The 16,846-nt window shown below is 39.6% G+C and overlaps 1 protein-coding gene across 10 annotated transcripts in view; it reads left to right on the top strand.

Moving 5' to 3' along the window:
- Window positions 1-267: 267 nt before the first annotated feature.
- INSIG2 (insulin induced gene 2) overlaps window positions 268-16,846 on the top strand; it is a 33,030-nt gene continuing 16,451 nt past the window's right edge. For 8 of the 10 annotated variants that reach the window (XR_009533192.1, XM_060106525.1, XM_060106523.1 and 5 more), the window contains exons 1-2: window positions 268-322; window positions 14,880-15,272. Coding sequence is in view for 8 of the 10 variants with exons in the window: in XM_060106525.1 (XP_059962508.1) it covers window positions 15,029-15,272 (244 nt within the window). In the remaining 2 variants the exon portion in view is untranslated. Of the gene's footprint in view, window positions 323-4,047; window positions 4,137-14,879; window positions 15,273-16,846 lie in introns of all 10 variants that reach the window. The other 2 variants (XM_060106524.1, XM_060106532.1) reach the window with 2 other exon arrangements.

Below are 16,846 nucleotides of genomic sequence, written 5' to 3'. Positions count from 1 at the left end.
TTCAATTTTCATTAATAAATGTACCAGTAAAAACGACGACTGCCCCGTCAACAAACAACAGCAGATCTACCAGCCTTCCACCGCTCGACAGTCCACGCCTACAGCCGGCCGCTACCCTCGCGGAGACCGGAAGTCCTTTTGCCCCGGCTCGCGGGCCCACCACCTGGCGCCGGTGGGAACCGGAAGTTGTTCTGCCCCGATCGTCCGAGCGTGTCCGCGTCGGCCGCACAGGCGCAGTGGAGCTCGGGGCGGAGTTGTGGGAGGGGAGGAGGAAGCGGCGGAGGGGCGTGGGGGCCGGTCCCAGAAGATGGCGGAGGCGGGGGTGAGTTGGGCTTCCCCGGGGAAGCGCGGTGGACTTGGTGCTGAGGGAAGGGGCCTGAGGAAGGTGGTGGCACTCGGGAAGAGGAACCGCTTGCGTTTTTGCAACCTGGGAACCCTGCTGGCAAGTGCGAGGAGCACCACAGATGGGGCCTGAAGGGCGAGGGGCTCCGCTTAACCTGGAGAAGGGTCGGCGAGATCCGGAAGGGGACACCTGGGTCGGGGAGAGGGTCTAGGAGAGGCCGAGGCTCCCCAGACAGTGGAAGAGTGTCCGAGCGGAAAGAAGGCTGGAGGACGGCGGGAAGGGCGACCCCGGAGATCTGATGGGGTGGAGGTCGGCGGGCTGTCAAGCATAGAGCTGTCAGGACTCGGCAGGCTCGTAGCCAGGGAGACCAGACTCAGGCTTGGGAGGGGGAAGGATCCGAAAAGGTAGGTATTGTAGAATGCTTAGAATCCGCCAAAAGGTATGTTGATATTGGGTTGAGGAGGGGGACTTCGGCATTTTGGATTGGAATTGGAAACCTCTGGAGTAGGTGTGTGGTAAAGACAAAGATAACTCTTTTCAGGACCTAGAAGTCGGTTGGTGATAGTTTCTGGGATTTTAGGGTTGGTCAGTGGGGATTGGCGATCTGGTAGAGGAAAGCAGTGTGGATAAAACTTAAGTGATAGTGACCCATGTCCAGTTAGCACTGGCAAAAAGTTAGTGAAGTATGGCCTTAGCTAGATAGTCTAGGAAAATATACCAGGGAGAGCTGACTATTTTGTAGGCTTATTGAGAAAATGCTTGAAGAAGGAATGAATAGTCTTGACAGCTGCGGCACTGAGACTGGCCGGGATCACTATTGCAGTGGAGCTGAGGATTGCAGGGGGAAGACAGGCTCCTGTCTTGGGTGCAGGAGGAATGAAGGCAGTCTGGCAGAGGCTAGGTTGTATCTTCCAACTTTGGGGTTTGGCCCTAATAGGGAACCTTTGAGTGAAAAATGAATGAAGGGATGCCCCCACTAATAGGGGCCCCCCAGAGAATAGCCCCGTACTCTTCCTGTTTCCTCCTTTTATTCTTTCTCTGGACATTACGTTGAGTAGTCTGTTTTGTTATAGTTCTCAGTACATATCTGATATAAAGTGACGAAACTGTGAATCATGAACATTTATTTGGGAAAGAGGTTGATTCTTTTTAAACTGACAACTGTTGCTTTTACGTGTGGTGGACTGAAAAGGAAAGGATAAAATGCAATTTAGTAATTTAAAGACAGAGCTTGTTTTCATTGTTATCAGAAAATTATTCTCAAACGATGGAGTAACCTTTTTAGGGACTGAGATTTGTCATTTAAAAGCAATAATGGGATGCAAATGTTGCTTGCTTAATGGTTTCTGTGTTTGGGTTTTAATGTTGACAGGAAAGATGAGTTGCAGGGTCTTCAAGGCAAGCATGTTTTTCTTCCTAGTAGTTTTTAGCGTCCATAGCCTATGATTCACATTTGTGTGCTTTTACTTAAGGAGAGTTTCATTGATTTAAGTGTGTTTTTCCTAACTGTAATGCTTATTCTATTTTGAGAATGCCATTCTAATTACAAGAGCATAGGATAAAAAAGATGTGAGGTAGTAATTTAATTTTATTATTTAGTAGCCTTTCTGACCTAAGCACCTGAAGAGACAGGTAATCTGAGGGAGTAAACATACTTCTTTGACTGCTCTTCCTTTGAAGACAAATGATCTTGTATGGTTTTGGGGGTGTTGCAATTGTTAAATTACAATTGGTACTTAATCAGTTCTTAAGGAGATTTTGTTTGTATGCTTGTTTTCAAATGCCTGTTGCCTGGAAGCTGTTTCAGTGGCAAATGTAGACTTTGATTTTTATCCACAAAGCTGAGAATCACTTATTTTATTTACCTAAAGGTAATAATAATCCATTGACAGGAAGCCATAATGTTTTTCCAGTTTTGATGATTTGTTATTATCTATCCAAAGTATTTGAACTATTTTTCTTTTTGTTCAGTAACGTACTTTATAGAAATTGTAGGTCAGGGCTCAAGGTAGAATTTTTCATGTTCTGTGGAAGTTTCTTTGTCAGTTTTTGAAAAAAAAATTATTATTTTGGTCTTAACTGTAGTTTATCAACATGGCTTTAAAAACTGTTTCTTTTGTGGCATTTAAATTGTTTCTGTATGGTGTTTGTAGAAAAGGCAATTGTGAAATGGGAAATACTCTGGACATGGAGTCAGAGTGCTTGAGGCTAGTCCTGGTACTACCTGGCAACAGTTTTATAATCTCAGAAAGTTACTTAATGTATTTTATTTTGTAAAATAAAAAGATTAAGGATTAAAAACACCTTCCTACTTACTAGGATTATTGTTGAGGATCTGTTGAGATATTGTCTTTTAAATGGTATCTTTGTACCAGAGGCTTCTTCCCTGATCAGAAAATTATTTCTTGGGTAATCTAAATTTTTCAAATATAGGTTTTTAAAAAAATTTTGAGAATCTAATTTATTGCTGATGTAACAGTAACATTTAAAGGTATAGATACACTCTAGGAAGATAATATCAATACATAATCAGAAAACCAAACTTGAAAACAAACAAATTAGGGATACTTATTCCAAGAGCTTTCACTTTAAAATAACCTACTCCCCTAATGTGTGACTATTATAAACAACATACTTTATTTAGGAACTTAGTTGTTGCGTAGTAGGCAGTGAATTGTCTTGTGGAATTTTTTACCCCTTTGATGAGTCAGTCTGGCCATTTCTAGGAGTTCACTTTACATGTTTGTCGTAGCAAGACCCAGTGGTATACATTCTTGATCTTGTCACTTCACTTAACCACTTTGGGTCTCATTTGCTTTGCCAGGAAACAGATCACTGGTTCTTAACTTCCTTTGGATCATGAACTTTTTGAGTACTTGATATAAAAATGTCCAACTCCCTAACCAGAAAAATGCACATATCCACAACTTTTTTGGTTTTATTTTACATCAGACTCACATAGCCCCTGGAAGAGATGGACTCCCAATTCCCTTCAATTTCTTACATTTTAGGATACTGTGATTCTAAAGCATTTTAACTTTTATTTTTGTCTCCAGTAATTATATACTACTGTATTATTATGTAGTCACAAAATTAGCTTTTTGGACTTAAAAAATAGCTTAAAAAATTTTATTCAAGTAAACATGAAACAAGTGTTATTTTTAAAGACAACATTTGGGGTGAAGTAGGAAACTATAAACAAGCACTTTCAGAAAGATTGAGTAAATAGCTGCGGCAGAATTACATAAATAAAAATTGTAGAAAGTCTCTAGCAGCCTGGAAGTAGAATGCGGGAAGAGTCTAGCAATCAGTATCTCTCAGTGGGAGAACATTGCCTCTCTGTGGGAATTTGGAAATATGTAAGGCCATGTTTGGTTATCTCAGAGCGGGGAGGGGGCGTGCACTGGCATTTAGTGGGCACGAGCCAGGGCTGCTAAATGTTTTTCAATGCTTAGGGCAGTTCCAAACAACAAGAAATTGCCCTGCCCAAAATGCCAGTGCCCTTTGACAAACACTGGTGAGTGATGTGAGATGGGACCTACCACACCAGAGTAGCTTTTTAAAACTGAAGCTGTTTTGTTCTTTTAAAAATATTATTCAACATAAAATTCCCTTTTGGAAAAATTCACAGACAGAAACAATTTACTAGATATACTAGAGCAATTTGGGTTACTTAAAATGTGTATTTACTCTTTGTCCTCTAGTAGCTGTTTTAATAGCAGAAAGCGGGGGGCATTGCTGTGTCTGCTGAAGTTTGGGAAATGAGGCGTCAACTCTTGGTCTAATACCGTATGTAAGTTGGCCATATGATTTTTTTCTTTAATACATCGTTTTACTCCTGGACCTAGTACTTTTAAAGAAAATTTCAAGGTGTTTGTACATTTATTCTTTTTTTAAAAATTTATTTTATTTATTTATTTTTGGCTGTGTTGGATTTTCGTCACTGCATGCGGGCTTTCTCTAGTTGCGGCAAGCAGGGGCTACTCTTTGCGACACACAGGCTTCTCATTGCGGTGGCTTCTCGTTGGGGAGCACGGGCTCTAGGTGTGCAGGCTCAGTTGCTCCGCAGCACGTGGGATCTTCCCGGACCAGGGTTCAAACCCGTGTCCCCTGCAGTGGCAGGCAGATTCTTAACCACTGCACCACCAGGGAAGTCCCTGTACATTTATTCTTATGGTCTTCCTGCTTGGACATTAATTGACATTAGTACCTTGAGAATATTTACAGTTAAGATTGTTTTCCAGTGTCTGTCCATCTTTTCAGTAACCACATCCCCTTCTATAGGGGATGCCAAAAAAGCAGTCTAAGGAGTTGGGCTGGAATGGGACTCAAGTTTTAGAGGAAAGAGGATGGGTTTTGGCATCAGTCAGATGTAAGGTACAATTCCAGTTCTAATACTGCATGTCATGTGACCATAGGCAAGTTGTTAAGTCTCTTTGACTTTATATCTTCATTTGTAAAATGTGGATGATAATACCTACCTTTAGCATTATTTTGAAGATTAGAGTTACTATATGCCTGGCATGGAGTAAGCCCTCCATAAATGGGTGCTGTATCATGATGATAATGATGATGATGAATTCTGTAGCTACTGAACACTGTAGAACACGTGAGTGACATGCTGACATGCTGGATACCACAGCAAGGAATAGTCTGCAAGACCAGGTCAGGGGGAGATGTTTTCTATGTTTTCTAGGATTTTCAGTAGGTGTTTAGAATATATTTTCCTATGAAGCAGCTATAATATGTACTGTTTTCTCAAGGCTGCTAAGCTATAGAGCTCAGTGATGTTGTAGAGTAAGTAGGTTTGTGGGCTTGAGGATAAAATTACCCCCTTGGGTGTTGGGCACAGAGCTTTGAGTGTGGTAGAGGTACAGTAAAAAAGTCTATTGTCTCTGTTTATCACGTTGAACTGATAGGTTGTGAAAGTTACTAGTGCTTACAGATGTTCTCATTTTCACACTGATTATTTCTAAACTCAACACCCCCACCCCTCCCTCCAGTTTCCACATGGGTTTTGTTCCCAAAATTCATTTATAAGGTAGTTTGAAACTTGGAAGCTTAGAGGACATATATTTTAAAGATGATTAAGTACTAGGTTAGGTTTACCTTCCAAAAGGCCTGCTTAGGAGAGACCTTCAAGATGGCGGAGGAGTAAGACGTGGAGATCACCTTCCTCCCCACAAATACATCAGAAATACATCTACATGTAGAACAACTCCTACAGAACACCTACTGAATGCTGGCAGAAGACCTCAGACTTCCCAAAAGGCAAGAAACTCCCCATGTACCTGGGTAGGGCAAAAGAAAAAAGAAAATATAGATACAAAAGAATAGGGACAGGACCTGCACCTCTGGGAGGGAGCTGTGAAGGAGGAAAAGTTTCCACAGACTAGGAAGCCCCTTCACTGGCGGAGATGGGCAGTGGGCGAGGGGGGAGAGCTTCAGAGCCACAGAGGAGAGCACAGCAACAGGGCTGCAGAGGGCAAAGCGGAGAGATTTCCACAGAGAGTATAGGTGCTGACCAGCACTCACCAGCCTGATAGGCTTGTCTGCTCACCTGCTGGGGCAGGCGGGAGCTGGGAGCTGAAGCTTGGGTTTCGGAGGTCAGATCCCAGGGAGAGGACTGGGGTTGGCTGCCTGAACACAGCCTGAAGGGGGCTAGTGTGCACAGCTCGCCGGGAGGGAGTCCGGGAAAAAGTCTGGACCTAAGAGGCAAGAGACCGTTGTTTCAGGGTGCACGAGGAGAGGGGATTCAGAGCACCGCCTAAACAAGCTCCAGAGACAGACACGAGCGGTGGCTGTCAGCGTGGACCCCAGAGATGGGCATGAAATGCTAAGGCTGCTGCTGCAGCCACCAAGAAGCCTGTGTACAAGCACAGGTCACTATCCACAGGTCACTCCCTCCCGGGAGCCTGTGCAGCCCGCCACTGCCAGGGTCCTGTGATTCAGGGACAACTTCCCCGGGAGAACACACAGGACACCTCAGGCTGTTGCAATGTCATGCTGACCTCTGCCGTTGCAGGCTCGGCCTGCATTCCATACCCCTCTCTGCCCCACTGGCCTGAGTGAGCCAGAGCCCCCTAATCAGCTGCTATGTTAAGCCCGTCATTTCTGAGCAAAGAACAGATGCCCTCAGGAGACCTACATGCAGAGGAGGGGCCAAATCCAAAGCTGAACCCCAGGAGCTGTGCGAACAAAGAAGAGAAAGGGAAATTTCTCCGTGCAACCTCTGGAGCAGTGGATTTAATCTCCACAATCAACTTGATGTACCCTGCATCTGTGGAGTACCTGAATAGACAACAAATCATCCCAAAATTGACGTGGTGGACTTTGAGATCAGCTGTAGGCTTGGGGTTTGCTTTCTGCATCTAATTTGTTTCTGGTTTTATGTTTATCTTGTTTAGTATTTAGAGTTTATGGTCATTGGTAGATTTGTTTATTGATTTGGTTGCTCTCTTCCATTTTTTTTTTTTTACATAGAGATATATGTATATTTTTTCCTGTTTCTCTTTTTGTGAGTGTATATGTGTATGCTTCTTTGTGTGATTTTGTCTGTATAGCTTTGCTTTTACCATTTGTCCTAGGGTTCTGTCTGTCTGCTTTTTTTTTTTTTTTTTGGATAGTTTTGAGCGCTTGTTATTGGTGGATTTTTTTGGTTTGGTTCCTCTCTTTCTTTCTTTTTTTTTTCTTTGTAAACTTTTAATAATTTAAAAAATAATTTTATTTTAATAACTTTATTTTATTTTATTTTAGTATTATTTTTTCTTTCTTTCTTTCTTTCTATTTTTCTCCCTTTTCTTCTGAGCCATGTGGCTGACTGGCTCTTGGTGCTCCAGCCAGGTGTCAGGCCTGTGCCTCTGAGGTGGGAGAGCCGAGTTCAGGACATTGGTCTATCAGAGACCTCCCAGCTCTACATAATATCAAACAGAGAAAGCTCTCGCAGAGATCTCCAGCTCAATCCTAAGACCCAGCTCCACTCAATGACCAACAAGCTATAGTGCTAGACACCCTATGCCAAGAGGAACTAGCAAGACAGGAACACAACCCCACCCATTAGCAGAGAGGCTGCCTAAAATCATTGTAAGGTCACAGACACCCCAAAACACACTACTGGATGTGGTTCTGCCCACCAGAAAGACAAGATCCAGCCTCATCCACCAGGCCACAGATACCAATCCCCTCCACCCGGAAGCCTACACAACCCACTGAAGCAACCTTACCCACTGGGGGCAGACACCAAAAGCAACAGGAACTATGAACCTGCAACCTATGAAAGGGAGACCCCAAACACACTAAGTTAAGCAAAATGAGAAGATAGAGGAATATGCAGCAGATGAAGGAGCAAGGTAAAAACCCACGAGACCAAACAAATGAAGAGAAAATAGGCAGTCTACCTGAAAAAGAATTCAGAGTAATGACAGTAAAGATGATCCAAAATCTTGGAAACAGAATGGAGAAAATACAAGAAACATTTAACAAGGACCTAGAAGAACTAAAGAACAAACAGACAATGATGAGCAACACAATAAATGAAATTAAATATTCTCTAGAAGGAAACAGTAGCAGAATAACTGAGGTAGAAGAACAGAGAAGTGGCCTGGAAGAAAAAACAGTGCAAATAACTACTGCAGAGCAGAATAAAGAAAAAAGAATGAAAAGAATTGAGGACAGTCTTAGAGACCTCTGGGACACTAAACACACCAACATTTGAATTATAGGGGTCCCTCGCGGTTCTGCCCACCAGAAAGACAAGATCCAACTTCATCCACCAGAATACAGGCACCAGTCCCCTCCACCAGAAAGCCTACACAACCCACTGAACCAACCTTAGCCACTGGGGACAGACACCAAAAACAACAGGAACTATGAATCTGCAGGCTATGAAAAGGAGACCCCAAACACAGTAAGTTAAGCAAAATGAGAAGACAGAGAAACACGCAACAGATGAAGAAGCAAGGTAAAAACACATCAGACTAAACAAATGAAGAGGAAATAGGCAGTCTACCTGAAAAATAATTCAGAGTAATGATAGTAAAGATGATCCAAAATCTTGGAAATAGAATGGAGAAAATACAAGAAACATATAACAAGGACCTAGAAGAACTAAAGATGAAACAAGCAATGATGAACAACACAATAAATGAAATTAAAAATATCTAGAAGGGATTAATAGCAGAATAATTGAGGCAGAAGAACAGATAAGTGACCTGGAAGATAAAATAGTGGAAATAACTACTGCAGAGCAGAATAAAGAAAAAAGAATGAAAAGAATTGAGGACAGTCTCAGAGACCTCTGGGACAACACTAAACGCACCATTTGAATTATAGGGGTTCCGGAAGAAATAGAGAAAAAGAAAGGGACTGAGAAAATATTTGAAGAGATTATAGTTGAAAACTTCCCTAATATGGGAAAGGAAATAGTTAATTAAGTCCAGGAAGCACAGAGCGTCCCATACAGGATAAATCCAAGGGGAAACACACCAAGACACATATTAACCAAACTATCAACAATTAAATACAAAGAAAAAATATTAAAAGCAGCAAGAGAAAAGCAACAAATAACTTACAAGGGAAACCCCATAAGGTTAACAGCTGATATTTCAGCAGAAACTCTGCAAGCCAGAGGGAGTGACAAGACATATTTAAAGTGATGAAAGGGAATAACCTACAACCAAGATTACTCTACCCAGCAAGGATATCATTCAGATTTGAGAGAGAAATTAAAACCTTTACAGACAAGCAAAAGCTAAGAAAATTCAGCACCACCAAACCAGCTTTACAACAAATGCTAAAGGAACTTCTCTAGGCAGGCAACACAAGGGAAGGAAAAGACCTACAATAACAAACTCAAACACTTAAGAATATGGTAACAGGAAAATACATATCGATAACCACCTTAAATGTAAATGGATTAAATGCTCCAACCAAGAGACATAGACTAGCTGAATGGATCTAAAAACAAGACCCGTATATCTGTTGTCTGCAAGAGACGCACCTCAGACCTAGGGACACATACAGACTGAAAGTGAGGGGATGGAAAAAGATATTCCATGCAAATGGAAATCAAAAGAAAGCTACAGTAGCAATTCTCATATCAGACAAAATAGACTTTAAAACAAAGACTATTACAAGAGACACAGAAGGACAGTACATAATGATCAAGGGATCAATCCAAGAAGAAGATACAACAATTGTAAATATTTATGCACCCAACATAGGAGCACCTCAATATGCAAGGCAAATGCTAACGCATAAAAAGGGGAAATTGACAGTAACACAATCATAGTAGGGGACTTTAACACCCCACTCTCACCAGTGGGCAGATCACCCAAAATGAAAATCAATAACGAATCACAAGCTTTAAATGATATATTAAACAAGATGGACTTAATTGATATTTATAAGACATAACATCCAAAAACAACAGAATACACTTTCTTCTCAAGTGCTCATGGAACATTCTCCAGGATAGATCATATCTTGGGTCACAAATTAAGCCTTGGTAAATATAAGAAAATTGAAATCATATCAAGTATCTTTTCCGACCACAATGCCATGAGACTAGGTATCAATTGCAGGAAAAATTCTGTAAAAAATTCCAACACATGGAGGCTAAACAATACACTACTAAATAACCAAGAGATCGCTGAAGAAATCAAAGAGGAAATCAAAAAATACCTAGAAACAAATGACAATGAAAATACAATGACCTAAAACCTATGGGAAGCAGCAAAAGCAGTTCTAAGAGGGAAGTTTATAGCAATACAATCCTACCTCTAGAAACAAGAAACATCTCAAATAAACAACCTAACCTTACACCTAAAGCAATTAGAGAAAGAAGAACAAAAACCCCCAAAAGTTAGCAGAAGGAAAGAAATCATAAAGACCAGATTAGAAATAAATGAAAAAGAAATTAAGAAACAATAGCAAAGATCAGTAAAACTAAAAGCTGGTTCTTTGAGAAGATAAACAAAATTGACAAACCATTAGCCAGACTCATCAAGAAAAAAAGGGAGAAGACTCAAATCAATAGAATTAGAAATGAAAAAGGAGAAGTAACAGCTGACACTGCAAAAATACAAAGGATCATGAGAGATTACTACAAGCAACTGTATGCTAATAAAATGGACAACCTGGAAGTAATGGACAAATTCTAAGAAAAGCACAACCTTCCCAGACTGAACCAGGAAGAAATAGGAAATATAAACAGAGCAGTCACAAGCACTGAAATTGAGACTGTGATTAAAAATCTTCCAACAAACAAAAGCCCAGGACCAGATGGCTTCACAGTTGAATTCTATCAGACATTTAGAGAAGAGCTAACACTTGTCCTTCTCATACGCTTCCAAAATATAGCAGAGGGAGGAACACTCTCAAACTCATTCTGTGAGGCCACCATCACCCTGATACCAAAATCAAAGATGTTACAAAGAAAGAAAACTACAGGCCAATGTCACTGATGAACATAGATCCAAAAATTCTCAACAAAATGCGAGCAAACAGAATCCAATAGCACATTAAAAGGATCATACAGCGTGATCAAGTGGGGTTTACCCCAGGAATGCAGGGGTTCTTCAATATATGCAAACTATCAATGTGATAAACCATATTAACAAATTGAAGGAGAAAAACCATATGATCCTCTCAATAGAGGCAGAAAAACCTTTGGAACAAATTCAACACCCATTTATGATAAAACCCTCCAGAAAGTAGGCATAGAGGGATCTTACCTCAACATAATAAAGGCCATATATGACAAATCCACAGCCAACATCGTTTGCAGTGGTGAAAAACTGAAATCATTTCCTCTAAGATCAGGAACAAGAGAAGGTTGTCCACTCTCACCACTGTTATTCAGCATAGTTTTGGAAGTTTTAGCCACAGCAATCAGAGAAGAAAAAGAAGTAAAAGGAATGCAACTTGGAAAAGAAGAAGTAAAGCTGTCACTGTTTGCAGATAACATGATACTATATATAGAGAATCCTAAAGATGCTACCAGAAAACTAGTAGAGCTAATCAATGAATTTGGTAGAGTAGCAGGATTCAAAATTAATGCACAGAAATCTCTTGCATTCCTATGCACTAATGATGAAAAATCTGAAGAGAAATTAAGGAAACACTCCCATTTACCACTGCAAAAAAAATAATAGAATACCTAGGAATACACCTACCTAAGGAGACAAAGACCTGAATGCAGAAAACTATAAGACACTGATGAAAGAAATTAAAGTTGATAGAAATAGATGGAGAGATATACCATGTTCTTGGATTGGAAGAATCAACACTGTGAAAATGACTGTACTGCCCAGTGCAATCTACAGATTCAGTGCAATCCTTATCAAACTACTAATGGCATTTTTCACAGAACTAGAACGAATTTCACAATTTGTATGGAAACACAGAAGACCCTGAGTAGCCAAAGCAATCTTGAGAAAGAAAAACGGAGCTGGAGGAATCAAGCTCCTGGACTTCAGACTATAATACAAAACTACAGTAATCAAGACAGTATGGTACTGGCACAAAAACAGAAATACAGATCAATGGAACAGTATAGAAAGCCCAGGGATAAACCCACACACATATGGTCACCTTATTTTCGATAAAGGAAGCAAGAATATACAATGGAGAAAAGACAGGCTCTTCAAGAAGTGGTGCTGGGGAAACTGGACAGCTACATGTAAAAGAATGAAATGAGAACACTCCCTAACACCATATACAAAAATAAACTCCAGATGGATTAAAGACCTAAATGTAAGGCCAGCCACTATAATACTCTTACAGGAAAACATAGGCAGAACACTCTATGACATAAATCACAGCAAGATCTTTTTGACCCACCTCCTAGAGAAATGAAAATAAAAACAAAAATAAACAAATGGGACCTAATGAAACTTAAAAGCTTTTGCACAGCAAAGGAAAGCATAAACAAAATGAAAAGACCACCCTCAGATTGAGAGAAGATATTTGCAAATGAAGCAACTGACAAAGGATTAATCTCCAAAATTTATAAACAGCTCATGCAGCTCAATATTAAAAAAAACCCAATCCAAAAATGGGCAGAAGACCTAAATATACATATCTCCCAAGAAGATATACAGATTGCCAACAAACACATGAAAGGATGCTCAGCGTCATTAATCATTAGAGAAATGCAAATCAAAACTAAAATGAGGTATCACCTCACACCAGTCAGAATGGCCATCATCAAAAAATCTAGAAACAATACATACTGGAGAGGGTGTGGAGAAAAGGGAACCCTGTTGCACTGTTGGTGGGAATGTAAATTGATACAGCCACTATGGAGAACAGTTTGGAGGTTCCTTAAAAAACTAAAAATAGATCTACCATACAACCCAGCAATCCCACTGCTGGGCATATACTCTGAGAAAACCATAATTCAAAAAGAGTCATGTACCACAATATTCATTGCAGCTCTATTTACAATAGCAGGATGTGGAAGCAACCTTCCATCCATCTACAGATGAATGGATAAAGAAGATGTGGCACATATATGCTGTGGAATATTACTCAGCCATAAAAAGAAACGAAATTGAGTTATTTGTAGTGAGGTGGATGGACCTGGAGTCTGTCATACAGAGTGAAGTAAGTCAGAACGAGAAAAATAAAATACTATAGGCTAACACATATATATGGAATCAAATATATATATATATAAACGTTCTGAAGAACCTATGGGCAGGACAGGGATAAAGATGCAGATGTAGGGAATGGACTCGAGGACACGTGGAGGGGGAAGTGTAAGCTGGGACGAAGTGAGAGAGTGGCATGGACATATGTACACTACCAAATGTAAAATAGATAGGTAGTGGGAAGCAGCTACATAGCACAGGGAGATCAGCTCGGTGCTTTGTGACCACCTAGAGGGGTGGGATAGGGAGGGTGGGAGGGAGGAGATATGGGGATATATGTATATGTATAGCTGATTCACTTTGTTATAAGGCAGAAACTAACACAGCATCATAAAGCAATTATATGCCAATAAAGATGTTTAAAAAAAAGGCCTGCTTAACCCGATATACTTTGATTCAAAAAGAGTTAACCTAATTTAATGAAACAAATATGAATATGTAGTGCTCCCACTATGAGCTAGGCACGTACCTATCTGGGTACGTAGGCACAGTGAAAATTTGATAGTGAATAAGCCCTACATAGAAATTTTATAGTCTGTAAAGCAACTATACATATCATCATAAGGTAGCTATTAGAAGTGCCATAGTAAAGGTTTAAATAAAATACTTAGAGATTCAAAGGAAATATCCCAAGATATATTGTTAGGTAGGATAATGGTAAGTTATGAAAATAGTCTGTATATTACTTTCCCACTTCAAAAAAAGTATTCATAGAAAAAGAATTTAGGGCGACATGTAACAATTTGGGAGGCTGAACATAATGGTATGAATGAGGGCTTTGGAGCCAGACAGACTGCATGGATTTGAATCCCAGCTTGCCCTCTTACTAAGGCTGGAAACTTGGCTGAGTGACTTAACCTTTCTTTGCTTTTATACCTCACCTGTAAAATGGACATAATTGCACTTACCTGTTAGGGTTATTGTGAGAGTTAAAAGGACAACTCACAGATAGCCTCATACGTTATTTGTCTTAAACATATACAAAGGAAAGTTCACTTTGGTTTAGAGGGGTGACTGAATACCTAGAGTGATTGTACTTGCAAAGTTCTAGGTTTTAGCCATGGGGATCAAACGTCTTAGCATCTAGCCAAGAGGCTATTCTTTATTTTCTTAGCTCGCTTTCTTCTGCTTCCTACTGCAGCTTTCTCACAATAGCTCCTATGATTGCAGCAAGAGCAGACTGGGTCAGGGCAGGGGTGGGACACAACTTGGGCCCTGGTGACAGCAGGTCAGGTCTGGTTTCTGTGCTTGGTGTACGTGTGAGTGAGTGGGTGGTGGTCTGTTTTCTTTGTAAGATACTTTTGTGCAGAAATTCACATATATCAGCATTAAACATCAAAAGAGGTCATTTCATTCCCCTATGGAGATTGTCCTCACGAGCAAGTCACATTTTATTGAGAACCATATAACATTTTCAGTCAGAATATGTTGATTTTCTGTAAAGTATAAATTTATTTATTTTCTGTAAAGGGTAAACATTTCTACCTAAATCTCCAAGCCCATTAGGTACTTGGGCTTGGAGATTTGGGTAGAAGAAACAGAAACCTGATTTTGATCTTCCAGTTTCTAGGAGAAGTGTCTCAGATAAGCCGTCCTGCTTTTTTCACTGATGTGGGGCTAGCTGTTTTTACTATTATTCTAACCTTTTAGTCTCTTAGGTCACTAATTCTGTCCTAGTAAATATAGATTTAGCACTTTATTTTTTATTACATCATTCATATAAAAATGCTTTTTAAATGTCTTCTTATTCAGTAAATAATTTAAATAAATATATAAGCTTGTCAATTCATTATTTGGCCTTTAAAATGAATTAGTATTGAAATCAGGAAAATTGTACAGTCATTTATTAGACACATTGATTTCTTTTTTCTTATCTCTTGCAGGATTTCTGGTAGGTCCTATTTTAGGACGAGATGCAATATTGTTGAAACGCCAATCTGCTTTGGTTCAGGCAGTTGGCTTTTCAGCTGAGAAGCCATTTCTTCTTCCTCTTTTTTAAATTTTTTTGCTGACTTACTGAACTTATGAAACCATGGCGGAAGGAGAGACACAGTCACCTGGGCCCAAAAAGTGTGGTCCCTATATCTCGTCTGTCACTAGCCGAAGTGTGAACTTGATGATTCGAGGAGTAGTGCTGTTTTTTATTGGAGTATTTCTTGCATTAGTGTTAAATTTACTTCAGATTCAGAGAAATGTGACGCTCTTTCCACCTGATGTGATTGCAAGCATCTTTTCTTCAGCATGGTGGGTACCGCCATGCTGTGGCACAGCTTCAGGTACGTGAAGGCCATGTCTGTAACGCTTAGAAAGGAATTAGGGTAAATGAGTGTCAATATTGTCTGGGCAATTCTTTTAAAAAATCAGCTTTATTGAGGTGTAATTTAAATAGAGTGCAATAGACCTGTTTTAAATGAACAGTTTGATGAGTTTAGACAAATACATACAAGTCATGTAACTACCACCACAATCCAGGTATAGAACATTTCTATTACCCCCTAAATTCTCCTGTGCCCTTTTGCAGCCTACCCCCATCCTCAGGCTGTCACTGGATTATTTTTGCCTGTTCTAGAATGTGATATAAATGGAATCATAGAGTTTGTACTCTTTTGTGTCTGATTTCTATCTGACTGACCCACATGACTTTTAAAAATTCAATCCTAAAAACATTCTTGATTCTCTTAGGGATGAGACTTTTAACCTCTTAATTTTGTTCTTTCGTCAATCCATCTCATATAAATTTATTTTAAGTTATTTTGTTGATCATCATCATTGTTTGGTTTTAAGGTTTTGACATGTATGTTATCCTCTGGTTTATGAATTAGATAAAAACTTGAAAGATGGAGACAGTCGACCCTTGAACAACTTAAGTTGGAATTTATGTGTGGATGTTTTTCAATAAATACGTACTACACAGCCCAAGGTTGGTTGAATCTCTGAATGTGGAACTGTGGATACAGAGGGCTGACTGTAAAGTTATACTCAGATTTTTGATTGTATGGAGGGTTGGTGCCCCTAACCCTCATGCTGTTCAAAGGTTGACTATAGTTTTATTCAAGTTTAAAGCTTCATGTTGTTATTTTTTAGATTTTTGTATATGCTTTTTTTCTTGGTATCTTGTTTTTAGATATACATTCAGAATAATAGATTCTTAAAGAGATCAGTAAGGTAGATTCTCTTTGCTCAAAATCATTATTATCCTATTTAGATCTTTTTTTTTGGTGGACAGTGTGTATTGGATAAAGTGGAGCATTTCAGAATGCTGTATTGGTGATGAGCTTCCATAATGGATAGCTCTTCAGCTTTTTCTAATGAGACCAATAGATTGATACTATTTTATATAATAAAGTAATAGAAGGAAACCATAATCATGTGGTAGAAGATAATTCTCATTGAGAGAGAAAAGTGCTTTTATGAATGTCCATTTGGTGTCTCACACCTAATATACATAACTACCTTGCAATATAATGTAGATCCTCCTTGATTTCCGTCCTAGAGCTAGAGGGCCAACACTGAGGAGTTAGGTGTGAGACATTTTAAAATGACCTTGTGAAACTTACTGGACAATTACATAATCCCATTGCGTGGATTGAAGGGCATTTTCGTGGTAAGGTTTCAGCATGGTTTATATATTGATGTCTCACTATTACAATATTCCCATTAAAAGAGAACTTGTAAAGGTGAGGATTCTTAGTTTCCCCAGAGCTGTTGTTATTCTCTGAGAGAACAGGCAACATAGTCCAAACAGACAAAGCATAAATTGTGTTTTATTATTCTCTGTTGTGTCTACCAGTCCTCATGTATTTTCCTTTCTTTCACTTAAGTTCAGAAGAAAAGTTTTCCCAATGACTTT

Source organism: Mesoplodon densirostris, chromosome 8 (genome assembly GCF_025265405.1).
Source record: "Mesoplodon densirostris isolate mMesDen1 chromosome 8, mMesDen1 primary haplotype, whole genome shotgun sequence".
Lineage (NCBI taxonomy): Eukaryota > Metazoa > Chordata > Mammalia > Artiodactyla > Ziphiidae > Mesoplodon > Mesoplodon densirostris.
The sequence above is the reverse complement of the archived record's forward strand: the minus strand, read 5'-3'. Positions and strand labels throughout refer to the sequence as shown.